This window comes from Hemicordylus capensis, chromosome 4 (assembly GCF_027244095.1).
Source record: "Hemicordylus capensis ecotype Gifberg chromosome 4, rHemCap1.1.pri, whole genome shotgun sequence".
In the NCBI taxonomy this organism is placed as follows: domain Eukaryota; kingdom Metazoa; phylum Chordata; class Lepidosauria; order Squamata; family Cordylidae; genus Hemicordylus; species Hemicordylus capensis.
The window spans coordinates 307,101,157-307,114,071 of record NC_069660.1 but is presented as its reverse complement, the minus strand read 5'-3'; the positions used below and the strand labels follow the sequence as shown (position 1 = coordinate 307,114,071).

The window sequence follows — 12,915 nt, the reverse complement described above, 5'->3', positions numbered from 1 at the left end:
GTTTACATGGGAGCAAGTGCCACTGATTTCAATGGACTTACTTCCTATTAAGTGTAATGAATTGTAATTTAAATGTAATAAATAAGTGTGCATAATAACTGCACCAGAATTGGCTTCAGTGTTGTTGTTTTAAATGAAGGGAAGGGGAAGGAAATTAACACTGTGAGAAACCAAGAGTGAAGCATAGTTCTCACCAACTCCAGAGCATTTCTTTCCCAAAGCCTTACCGGATGGTGCGCTCCAATATTTGTGTCAGCCTGTCGTGAAGCAGGTTGGCCTGCAGAGAGTAAAAATAAAATCCTTCAGGGAGATGCCAGATGATCACTGCTCCCTTCCAATAGACTGATTCTGAGACATGAAGAACCTTCAATACTAGCAGAGCCATCTTGTTGCACCTTCTTTTATTCCCAGGGTCTCACCTGATATACAATCATCCCTTGCAACCAGGGTTTTACCAATCACGGTTTTGAGTACGTATGACTGGAAAATCGTGATAGGTCTTGCCAACCGCGACCTGAGTATCCGCATTTGGTGAGGGTTTTTTTAAAATAGTGATTTTGGAGCGATTTCTGCGATTTGGGGTGGGTGGGCGGGTTCAGCGGTTCGATCTGCTCATCCTTCTTGGTGATATTACAGGATTTTTTGTGATCCTTGGCAAAAAAAAAAAAAAGTTTACCTCCTTTATTTTTAGGACTTTTTGTGATGTGTGGTTACCCTAACCCCGTTTCCCCTACCCCCCTGTTGAGGTAAGGAGACCCTCACTCACTACCTCTGCTCCCAATGCCCCTAGTGGTCATTAGAATAATTGGTGCAAGAGGTCGATGCACTGGAACGCCATCTCCAACAAGATGTCCACCCAATGGTGGAAATCTACATGAAAACATGGCCTAGAGATGGGTAGATCTTTGCCTAAGCACTCTTCTTCTAGCTTTCCTCTCCTACATGCAGAGGAGCTTGGCCTTTTAAAAATAAACTGGGCTACACTGGAGCAGCCACCTAATGGCGCAGCGGGGAAATGACTTGACCAGCAAGCCAGAGGTGGTCAGTTCGAATCCCCACTCGTATATTTCCCAGACTATGGGAAACACCTATATTGGGCAGCAGTGATATAGGAAGATGCTGAAAGGCATCATCTCATAATGCGAGGGAGGAAGCAATGGTCAACCCCTCCTGTATTCTACCAAAGACAACCAAAGGGCTCTATGGTCGCCAGGAGTCGACACTGACCCGACTGCACACTTTACTTTACTTGGAGCAGGTGGGGAGTGGGCCATGGCCCAAGTACTCACTTTGGTTTCACACTGTGCAGCTATTTCTTCAAAAGGGGCCTTCTGGAACTTTTCAATGACAAGCCGCCTCTTTTCCTTCTCTTGCTCCTCAAGCCCATTGTTGTCTTGAAAAATCAAAATAAATACATAAATACTGAAGTCACTTGGGTTTGCCAAAGACCAGATATTGAGGGCACAGGGGAAGTGATCCACAGATCACATCTGTTAGCCAGAGAAAGTTACAAGAGAAAATACGACCAACACCAAACAAAGTTGAAAGATCTCCCTTGCTTAACTGGGCAAAGAGAGGCACCTTTTAAAGTAGTGGGTCTCCTATATTTAGCAACAGTCCCTATTCAGCCCAGCATAGTGTATCTCCAGTGGCTGTTGCTAATGTCCCATTTGTTTTTTTCCCCCAGATTGCAAGCTCTTTGGGAACAGGGGAAAAGCTATCTTTCTTTATTATGTAAATAACTTAAAAAGTGGTTTCTTGTTTTAAAAAATGGATATACTGCTTTTCAATACAACAAAAACTATCACCACATAATGGCAAAAGTTCTAGAGATAGTGAAAACAAGCAAGACTAAACTACAGAATCATTCTCTGAGAAATGCTGAGGGTTAGGGTGGCAGATGTGGGGGGAAGGACTGCTTCAGTGACAGAGAAAGAGATCACATGGGGCTGGTGCGATCAACACCTTGCTGACTCCAGCCCTTGTGAAGAAAGAGGTCATACCACAGCATGGCCTTTGGGATGCCCTCCATGATGTCCTGATGCTTAAACAAGTATTTGTTCATTTGGATGAATGGCCCCCACATCAAAGGATGTGCTGGGAGGGTATCAGGATGTTCATGGAGGATCTCTCAACTGATGCACTCCTGGTGCAGCCTCTCTTTCTTCATATGGGCTGGGGAGGGTAGCATTTGATCCAGCCCTTAGTATAGTTCTTGACAGGAAATCTATGTGGTTTATTGGGCAAAGCCAAAAGTGATGGTAGCACAACCCAGTCTGGTCTCTTATGAAGTGGGGGTGAAGTGGGCTGTGATTAAAAGTGCACTAGGGGTGGCTTAAAGGGATGCTAAACACTTCGCTCCATTCTTCCTCTTTTCCCTGAAACGTCTCTTCCCCAGCTGTTTTTCCTCCACCCTGATTGATTGATTGGTTAAGTGCCGTCAAGTTGGTGTCGACTCTTAGTGACCACATAGATAGATTCTCTCCAGGATGATCTGTCTTCAACTTGGCCTTTAAGGTCTCACAGTGGTGCATTCATTGCTGTCGTAATCGAGTCCATCCACCTTGCTGCTGGTCGTCCTCTTCTTCTCTTTCCTTCAACTTTTACCCGTACTATGGACTTCTCAAGGGAGCTGTATCTTTGCATGATGTGTCTGAAGTATGATAGTTTGAGCCTGGTCATTTGCGCCACGAATGAAAATTCTGGATTGATTTGTTCTATGATCCATTTGTTTGTTTTCCTGGCTGTCCATGGTATCCTCAAAAGTCTTCTCCAGCACCAAAGTTCAAAAGCGTCAATACTTTTTCTATCCTGCTTCTTCAAAGTTCAGCCTTCGCATCCATAGAGTGTCACGGGGAAAACCATGGTCCAAACGATTCTAATCTTTGTCGGTGTAGACATGTCACAGCATCTAAATATCCTTTCCAAGGCCTTCATTGCTACCCTACCAAGTGTTAGACTGTGGCATATTTCTTGACTGCTGGATCCTTTACTATTGACAGTCAATCCTAACAGGCAGAAGCTATCCACCACTTCAATATCTTCATTGTCAATTCTGAGGCTGGTTGCTGTACCCATTGTCATTAGTTTAGTCTTCTTTACACTTAGTTGTAGTCCCACTTTTTCACTGTGCTCCTTGACTTTCACTACTAGAGCTTGCAGATCATCCACATTCTCAGCAATCAGAGTGGTGTCATCAGCATAGTGCAGGTTATTGATGTTTCTTCCTCCAACTTTAAAACCATGCTCATCTTCTTCCAATCCAGCTTCTCTCAATTCTTCTTATCCTCCATCCTACCAAGAGAAAAAGTATCTCTGTGTGTGTGTGTGTGTGTGTGTGTGTGTGTGTGCAATTCTAGGAAGTGTGGCCAGAGAAGGTTCTTGTATCGCCTTCCTGCCTACCCATAAATGTGCTTTAAATCAGTCTTCCAGCCCATCTTGAAGCACCAGCTCTAGCATGAGGCCAGGTGGAGTGGACCTTTCAGGTGATAGATGATTGGCCAGTTCTCTGGGGCCACACAGCATCCTCAAGAATGATTTGCAGAGCAAGGAAGGCAAAATGTCACTATATGCTGCTTTTCCTCTTCCCTTCCCAATAAAAAAAGAAAGGGGGAGATTTCTGAAAGGAAGGAAGGAATTGGGGGCATTAATTTCATATGAAAATGAGAGAAAGGGAAGGGGAAGTCCTAATTCCGACACACAGTTGTGCCACCTAGTTTGGACTTCCAAAGGCTAAGCCAGCAGTTTTACTGGTCAATGTTTCTATTACACAAAGATGTGTGAGCAGTTTAATGGATACATAAATGCAATTTATCATACCTATCGCCTGCTTCAACGTTTCAAAGGTGATTTCTTCAGTGCTGTTCGCCTAAAGAAACAATAATGATAAAGACACTGCAGTAATTGGAGTAAAAGCCATGGCTGACATCCAGGCTATATTACTTCTGAGTAGCCCTATTGAAATTAAGTAGTTCTTTAGAGTAATTCCTGAAGAGTACTACTGAGTGACTTAGTCCGGATGTCGGCCAGAAAAGTTAACTTTTCAAATGAATGGACAGTCATTCACACAAAAACATGTGGAAGTGTACATACATCCAGACCCAGGTACAACATAATAGGATTGTTCTCATGACAATTACTAGGGTAAGAGATGCCTTAGATGCCTCCGCACCTTAGTTCGCGAGTTGTGTGAACTCTCAAGTTTTGATAGTTTATGAGGGGGAAACAAGGTTGGAGGCTCTTTCTGAAATCATCTGCTAAATAGCAGCTGGGTCCGAGGGATTTTCCTCAAATATCAAAGGAACATAGGAAACCACCATATACTGAGTCAGACCAGTGGTCTATCTAGCTCAGTATTATCTACACCGACTGGCAGCAGCTTCTCCAAGGTTGCAGGCAGGAATCTCTCTCAGCCCTATCTTGGAGATGCTGCCAGGGAGGGAACTTGAAACCTTCTGCTCTTCCCAGAGGGGCTCCATCCCCTTAGGGGAATATCTTACAGTGCTCACATATCAAGTCTCCCATTCATATGCAACCAGGGCAGACCCTGCTTAGCTAAGGGGACAAGTCATGCTTGCTACCACACGACCAGCTCTCTTCTATTGAACTTCATTCAGCAGCTGGGTACAAGTCTGAATAGGGCTTAGATATCAACTCCTGGAGAGATCAGTTGGGGGAGAGATGCTCTGCTTGTGCACCTCCAGGGGCCATTTGGCAGTCCCTTTTCGGAAACAGAGTGCTTGTCTTGATGGGCACCTTTCATCTAATCTAGCAGCACTCTTCTCACAAACTTGTGCTTAAAGCCCATTGGGATCAATAATATGCAAAACAAAAACAGATTCATTTTTACATTTATATCCCGCTCTTCCTCCAAGCAGCCCAGGGTGGTGCACATGGTTATTTTTATCCTCACAACAAATCTGTGAGGTAGGTTAGGCTGAGAGTTAAGTGACTGGCCCAGAGTCACCCAGTGAGTTCCATGGCTGAATGGGGATTTGAACTCATGTCTCCCCGGTCCTAGTCCAGCACTCTAACCACTACACTACACTGGCCCCATGTGTACAGGATTCTACCCCTAAGTTTGCATTTCTTTTCTCAAGCTTAGAAATCATTGCTGCCTCTCTAAGAAATAAAATGAAACTTGGTTATGTTTAGGAGAAACAAACAAACAAACAAACAAACAAACAAACAAACAAAGAAAGGAACAGATATGAGCTAAATCCTACAAAGTCGTATCCAAGTGTAGAGCCTATGCAAAGTTAGAAGGAGTGGAACCTCTTTACCCACCCATAATGCACTGTAAATATGCTACATGCTTCTGTTTCCGAAATGGCTCCTTTCAGCTGTGCCAGCAGCATAGTAATAGCTACAATGGCCCAACCCATTATAGTTTGCGGACACTGGAGTGAATGCTATGTAGCCAACATAATCAAATGTAGCAGGACAAACATTTAGGATCAGGTTATTAACTACATTAGTTTGAAAATTAAACTGTGTTCCAGGGAACCTGGGTATTCTTCAGAAGCATCCCAGGGGTTCTTTTTCCTCAAGAGATGGTGGGCAAACTTTCTCTGTCCATTATCTCTCTCTGTCCATTCAGTTGTGTCCGACCCTCGGTCACTCTATGGATCAATGCACTCCATGCCAAGCTCATCTATCTTTCCCATAATGGAAGCAGAGTTGGCTGTGTCCCAAGATGCACTCCAAGTTCAGGCAAAGCACCAATGAGGGCCAAGAGCTCCCCTGCTAACCAAGCAAAGAGGCACCTTTTTAAAGTGGTGATTCTCTTTTATTGAACAAGGGGAGAGCAACTGTCTCTATCCAGCCCCAGCACAGCATCCCTCCAGTGGCTTTTACTGGTGTCTGTCTTATGATTCTTTTTTAGATTGTGAGCCCTTTGGGGACAGGGAGCCCTTTTATTTGTATTTTAGTTATGCATTTTTAAAAATTGTATTGTAAACCACTTTGAGATTATTTTAATGAAAAGTGGTATATAAATAAAACAATAAATAAATAAAATAATAAAAAAACCTTTCTGTTTAAAAGTGGTATATAAATATTTAACATATTCGTAAGAGGCTTGGCCAGCACTCTGAGCCAGCTGGCTGCGTGCCCTATGCTATGCCCCCAAACCCTTTGCAACATGCAGGAGTTCCAAGGCAGGCATACAGGAGATCTGCAGCAGGTTCCTGGTTTTGGAAAAGATGTTCGCTACAGGGAGAAAGGTTAAATAAAAAAAAAGTCACTCCAGCATGTAATGGAAAAGTTTAATTCATGGAAGTGTTGCATACCTTTTCTTCCAGACTGCAGCCAGGCAGAATGTCTACCTGGATTGATAAGGTGTCCACGATGCTCTTCCTCCTGGAGAGTCTGTCTTCATCTGGACAAGAGCAAGGACAATATCATCACTGGAGCTGGTCCAAAACTCAACCTTTTTGCCAGTATTTTTGTGGGTAGCTTAAGTGGCAGGTGGGGAGGAGAGGTTGAACACTTTCATAGGGGGACCCATGCAAATATTTCAGGGTTGTTGTTTTTTTAAACCATAGGTGGCAGCAGCAGTGTGGCTGCTACTAACCCAGAAAAGCTACGGTCTCCGTGGATAGTGGCAGAACTGCTTTTTTGAATGCAAGCATGAGTTGCACTGTCCACTGTCCAGGGGCAAACCCCTAGACCCATCCTCAAAATCAGAAAACCCTTCTGTGTCTCCGTGCAAGGAACAGGCCTTTCTAACCTGCAAACGTGTAAAAAATGCCTCAACTTCAGCAAAATGCTGGGGAGAAATACTAAGCATCACATGTCAGTTTTCATTTCCTTTTCCTTCGCCAACAGGGAAGTGAACCCTATCAGATTTCAACACACAGTTCCAACAACACACATGTATGGGAGAATGTTCATGATTTTGAAACCGAGTTCCCAGAAGCAACCTCTTGAGCATCTCACCAACAGATTAAATGTATAACTATAGAAAGAGTTCAAAGGGAAGAGAAAGAACAGGCTACAACTATAGTGGCGTGTATCACAAAAGCACAAGAAGCAGGAAAAATAAAGGAAAACCCAAACAACATTGGCAGTTTATGTCTAGGAGCACAGAACCTATGGGACTGCCTACAGATCCTACCCACAAGAGGAGAATGCTACATCGAGGAGAGGCAGTTATGGCTCAAATTTACCTTTTAACTTGTGCCTGCCTTTATGAGGCTTTTTGCCCGATGGAAATAGAGCTGAATTTCAAAAAATACATAAAAATGGAAATAAAATGTTTAGACTGAAGTATCAGCTAGAAAACTAAAGTTGTTCTAGTAAGAACTAAGCAACCTACTTTCCTTTCACTATCTCTACAACTGGATTAAATTTGGTTCAAATTGAGGTCCACGAGTTACTCTTGGACCTCAAATGTTCATGCATCTGCCATCTTGGATCGGGGTGGATGACATCATTACAAATGACACCACTGAGGTGTCTCTGTGTATCACTCACTACAACTGTACCACATTTTGTTCAAATTGGTTAGACAATCTTCAAGTTAGTGCACTTGTGCCTTAAAAGTCCACATGTCCACCATCTTGGATCGGGTGGATGACATCATCACAAGCTACACCACTGGGGCATCCCTATGTGTCCCTACAGCTGTGCCAAATTTGGATCAAATTGGTTAAGCCATTTACAAGTTAGTCCACTTGCGCCTCAAAGTTTTATGTTTCCGTCATCTTAAATTGGGGTGGATAACATCATCACAAACTATGCCATTGAGGTGTCCCTATGTGTCCCTACAACTGTACCTGATATGGTTCATATTGGTCCAGGCGTTGCGAAGTTGATGGTGGGGATAGAGGGGGGGACAAACGGAGACATGGACACACACACACAATGCTGGGTGATCTCATAAGCCTACCGGAAAGTAGGCTAAAAATGGGGAGAGAAGACGACAAAAGCAACTCAGCTGACAAAAGCAGCTCAGAACTAGCTATGTGGTGGTTTTCTGTCTTGTTTTATTATGTTGTACTTAACTATTCTGTTTTTATCACTTGTTAATTTTTTGGACTATCACTGCAGAAAAACAATGCCTGACATCCTGACTAACATGCTGGTTCCAGACCAAGGATCCAGACTAGGAGAAATGCTCTCCCCTTCCTTCCATAGCTGCCTGCGCCACTCAGAAATATGTCCCACAGGCAGCAGTGGAAGGAGGGGCATATTTTGGGGCAGTGCAGGCAGTTGTGGAAGATCAGTTTTCCTTAGTATGGATCACAACACTACTGCACAGATGCTTTGCTAGCCAGGATGTAAATCCATGCCTTTAAATAAATGCATGAAAATTAGATGATGGAGGGAATAATTCCAGCCTAGCCTGCTTCCTGATATATTAGTTTTCTATGCACTGAGATTTTTAATTTATTTTAATCGAGGAACACTGAGTCTCCACCAGCAGTCCAAAGCAATAGTCCAGACTATCATCTCCATGAGAGCTAGGCCTGATAGATTTTAACAACACTGGATAAGATTATGATAACTGATAAGCAGCATACAGGAGAACCTTGTTGCTCGTTTGGTTCTATTACCCCGAGTAACAAAACAGTGAGTAACGAGGCACTGTGCCTATGGAAAATAGGGGGTTAGGTTCCTGGATGAAAAGGGCAAAAGGTCAATAAATGCCAAAAAAACTTCCTACTGCAGCATGCTCCGTGGGGTCTCCTTGGGCCCTCCTTGTGTCCAGCAATGCCCCCCAAGCCATGAAATGCCCCCCTACCCCAACCACAAAAAACCTGCAGAAAAAATGTTTGTTTCTTTAAAGAAATTCGGCCCTCTAGGAACCGCGTATATGTGGGTTTTAACCCTTGAAGTATCATGAAAACCGGTGTCAATTAGACACCTGTGAATACGTGGAACCGCAAACAGCAGTTCAGCGAGTAACAAGGTTCTCCTGTATATAGTAGAGGATTTTGTCATGAATGGGGTCTGCTCTTAGCAAAGCTACTCTGTGGAACCATTTCAGGAGTAGCTACTTGCAGAGCAAACATGCCAAGTGGTGATAGATGTGGACCCAGAAGAATGGGTACAGTACACAAGTAAGTGTCTGGACTCTTTAACTGCTTACCTGTCACGAGGGGTACGTACGGCACCGACAGTCTCTCTACACAGTATCCACTGCCACCCAGTGATTCTGCGATCTTGTTGGTTAGGAAAAATAAGCTTGTTTCATCCTTCTCCAGTGACTTGGGTAGGCTTCAAAACATATGTAGCAACTATGAATTCCTGGTCATTATATAAATCAAGTCACAGAACGCCTGATCATCATTATATAAATCAAGGAATGCAGCTTATAGTGAATAAATGGAGGCACGCATCATAATAAACGGTGTTCCAGCTTCACAATATTTCTCCTCTTTTATTTAATTAGAAATTAAAGACTATTCCAGAAGACAGGGCTCTCTGCCTTGGGTCTTCAGAAGTAGTTAGACTACACTCCCATCATCCTTTGGCCATTGTAGCTGAGGATGATGGGAGATGTAGTCCAAAAACATCTGGGGACCCAAGGTTGAAAACCCCTGACAAAAGGCTAAAAGATAAGATGAAATGAAGATACATGAGATCAATACCATTCAGCGAAACGTATCATAGCAACTCTAACATGCCATGGAAATGAAAATAAAACTCCCAACTTTCTGTATCAAATAACACTTGTTTTTAACACTACACTTCGATAACTGCACACATGGCACATCTGATCTGATTCCTTCAATTCTGCCTCTCCATCTTTTTTCAGTGTGATCATCTAAAAGTTGAAAATCAATTTAAAATTAGACTCAAGCTGAAAGTTCTCAGCTGAGAACGACTGGCTTGAATTTGGACTAGAGGTGGGGCATAAGGATGGACCGAAATTTCCCTCCCACACATTTATCTATTTATTTATTAATTAACCCCAGCTGCCTGCTTCAGGGCAGTGGTATGATGCCTCTCAGTGGCTGCCTTTAAAAAAAAAAAAGACATTATTCACACATTACGTTCCATGCAGACACAATCTGCATACAGTGCAGACAGGTACAGATCTGTATGCGTGCACCGTTATTCAATCATTATGTTCAACACACATACAATAGCACACGTTTTGCCTATACCCTGTATTTGAAGCAGCTTGTTCTCAGGTTCACTTTGTAAATGAATTCATTACAGTCACTCACGCAAAAAACTCTATGTATGCATGGGCACTGTATGAACACACAAAGTAATGTCTGAATAGGACTTTAGTTAGGACACGGTCTGTTCTAACACAGAGCAGCATCTATGGGAAGGTGATCCATTTATCCAGTTGTTTGGCTCTCTCCTCCTCTCCTAATGGTCTTGCCCTACACTGTATTGCGCATACACACCAACACACCCAGCTTCCTATGGAGTGATGAAGTAGCCCTGCTCTTCCCCAAGGACGCATACTACTACTACCACTACCACCACCACCACCACCACCACCACCACGTATGTCTTTATACCCCTCTTCAACCAAAGTTCTCAAAGTGGTTTAAAGAGAGGAGAGCTGGTCTTGTGGTAGCAAGCATGACTTGTCCCCTTAGCTAAACAGGGTCTGCCCTGTTTGCATATGAATGGGAGACTAGAAGTGTGAGCACTGTAAGTTATTCCCCTTAGGGGATGGAGCTGCTCTGGGAAGAGCAGAAGGTTCCAAGTTCCCTCCTTGGCTTCTCCAAGATAGGGCTGAGAGAGATTCCTGCCTGCAACCTTGGAGAAGCCACTGCCAGTCTGTGAAGACAATACTGAGCTAGATAGACCAATGGTCTGACTCAGTATATGGCAGCTTCCTATGTTCCTAGAGAAAAATAATAACAAATTAAAAAGATGGTCCCCTGTCCCCAAAGGGCTCACAATCTAAAAGGAAACCAGATGCCAGCAAGAGCCACTGGAGGGGTGCTGTACTGGGGTTGGATAGGGCCATTTAGGGGTGTGAGAACCGGCTTGGTTTGAGCCGGGCTGAATGTTGAATGGGCTTGGCTTGACAGATTTGTCCAAAACGAACCAGGCCCGGGTTGAACTGAGCCGGTTCTGAGCTCTACTGGTAAAGGGGAATCTGGTGAGGCTTCCCCTTTACCAGAAAAGGAGCAGGGGGACTTCCCTAAGGGTGGAGAGGGCAGGAGGAGAGTCATTTAGTGCTCACACAAATGGCCTCTGTGCATGCATGGAGGTCACTAAAATAGCCTCCACACATGCACAGAGGGCCAAACTGGGCTGGAGAAAGCTTGAACTGGGCTACTGCTGTCCCTGGCCTCTCTGCGTGAGGTTGGTGGGGGGAGCCGCTGTCACCCCCACCCCCAATTGGGCTTGTAAGTACTAAATTACTCCCATCCCACCTGCTCTACCCTTAGGGAAGCCCCCCGCCCCTTAACTGGTAAAGAGCAATCCTCACCAGATCCTTCTTTACCAGCAGAGCTCAGAACTGGTTTGGCACTCGTATCAGACCAGGTCTGGTTAGACCGGAACCAAACCCAAACTGGCAAAGCTGGTTTTGTGCACATCTGTAGGGCCAGTTGCTCCCTGGTGATATAAGAGAATCACCACTTTTAAAAAAGTGTCTCTTTGCTCAATTAGCAGGCTGACATAGGTGACCCTCAGTTAGAGCAAAAAGTAGACTGTGTATCCTACTGGAGAAGGGTGGAACAAGTAACTGGATCCACTGTATGCGCAGTACAGAAGAGCCTCCCATTACAGGTAGCAGCCAAGGGCATGAGGGTGTGCTCAGCCCAATGCACAGCAAGGATGACAATTGGGAGGGAGGAGGGGACTCTGTAATGTTCTGAGGCAGAGCCGCTTCTGGGGAAATCAATGTACCAAACCCTTAATTTCTTCCTGGAACATCAAGTCAAAAGCATTAAGGCTTCTCATTTCCCCAACAGTTTAATTTTACATACTTGCACTTCTCTCTGAAAATGGTTTCAGGCAGAAAATAGGGTGCTTCTATATTTCTGGTTTCAATGACCTGTCAAAACAAACAGAAGCTGAAATTCAGTGGCAATCCCCAGTGTGTACCAACGCAGTAGGAAGACACACAGCCAACATTCAGAAGAGATGCCAATTCAGAAGAGATGCTGTACCTTACTGACGTGTTGGCAAAAGGCAGGAACAGCAATCATTTGGCTCAGGAAGTTGAGATAAGCAGCCACCACTGCCATTATGCTGCAACGATGGAACATTGGCAAGTTGTCCTCATTAAGGATCGCAATGTCCTTCAATGAAAAGAAAACAATTCACTCAGGACCGACACAGGTCACTGCTTGGCAAATGCATGGATGGGCACAGGTAGGTAAACCTCAGGCGATCAGGTCTTTCTAACCGAGGACATAAACAAGCTTATTCACATCTTATGTTTCATACATGTCTATTAGGGATGTGCTGAAACACGATTCGACATCCGAATCACAGCACAATCCTTTTAAAACTGAGGGTTTCCACAGCCCCTTTAATGCAGAGGAGTTATCAGTAATCCGCTACAGATTCGGACACCAATCACATTTCGAGCACATCCCTAATGTCTATGTGCAGTGTATGCACGTACAATTATTCGCACATTATGTTCAACACATGTACAGTATGCTTCCTATCTGCAGCATACATTTGAGGGGGCGCTGTCCCCAGGTTTGCTTTTAAAATTAATTTATGTACAGTTGTTCATGAAAATGCATGAATGTGTACACCCACAGGGTACTGTCTGAACAGGACGTAGGCCTTCAAATGATGAAATAATCCCATGTTAATTTATTCAGTAGACTTTGGTACATTGACCTGTTCTTAAGATCTGGTCCACATCACAACTCATTGTTAACTACATTTTTAAGGTCACAATGAGTTGTAATCTGAAGACGTATCTGAGAATTCACATATAAATCCTTTCAGTTACTTCTTTTAACTGACATA

General features: G+C 43.9%; 1 protein-coding gene across 4 annotated transcripts in view; it reads right to left on the bottom strand.

The window, feature by feature from the left end:
• Window positions 1-12,915, bottom strand: part of EFR3A (EFR3 homolog A) — a 101,272-nt gene that overhangs the window by 4,672 nt on the left and 83,685 nt on the right. For all 4 annotated transcript variants that reach the window (XM_053246965.1, XM_053246966.1, XM_053246967.1 and 1 more), the window contains 7 exons: window positions 12,096-12,227; window positions 11,913-11,980; window positions 9,095-9,222; window positions 6,291-6,379; window positions 3,820-3,868; window positions 1,290-1,393; window positions 228-277 (listed from right to left, as the gene is read on the bottom strand). In XM_053246965.1, the coding sequence (XP_053102940.1) occupies window positions 228-277; window positions 1,290-1,393; window positions 3,820-3,868; window positions 6,291-6,379; window positions 9,095-9,222; window positions 11,913-11,980; window positions 12,096-12,227 (620 nt within the window). The remainder of the gene's footprint in view (window positions 1-227; window positions 278-1,289; window positions 1,394-3,819; window positions 3,869-6,290; window positions 6,380-9,094; window positions 9,223-11,912; window positions 11,981-12,095; window positions 12,228-12,915) is intronic.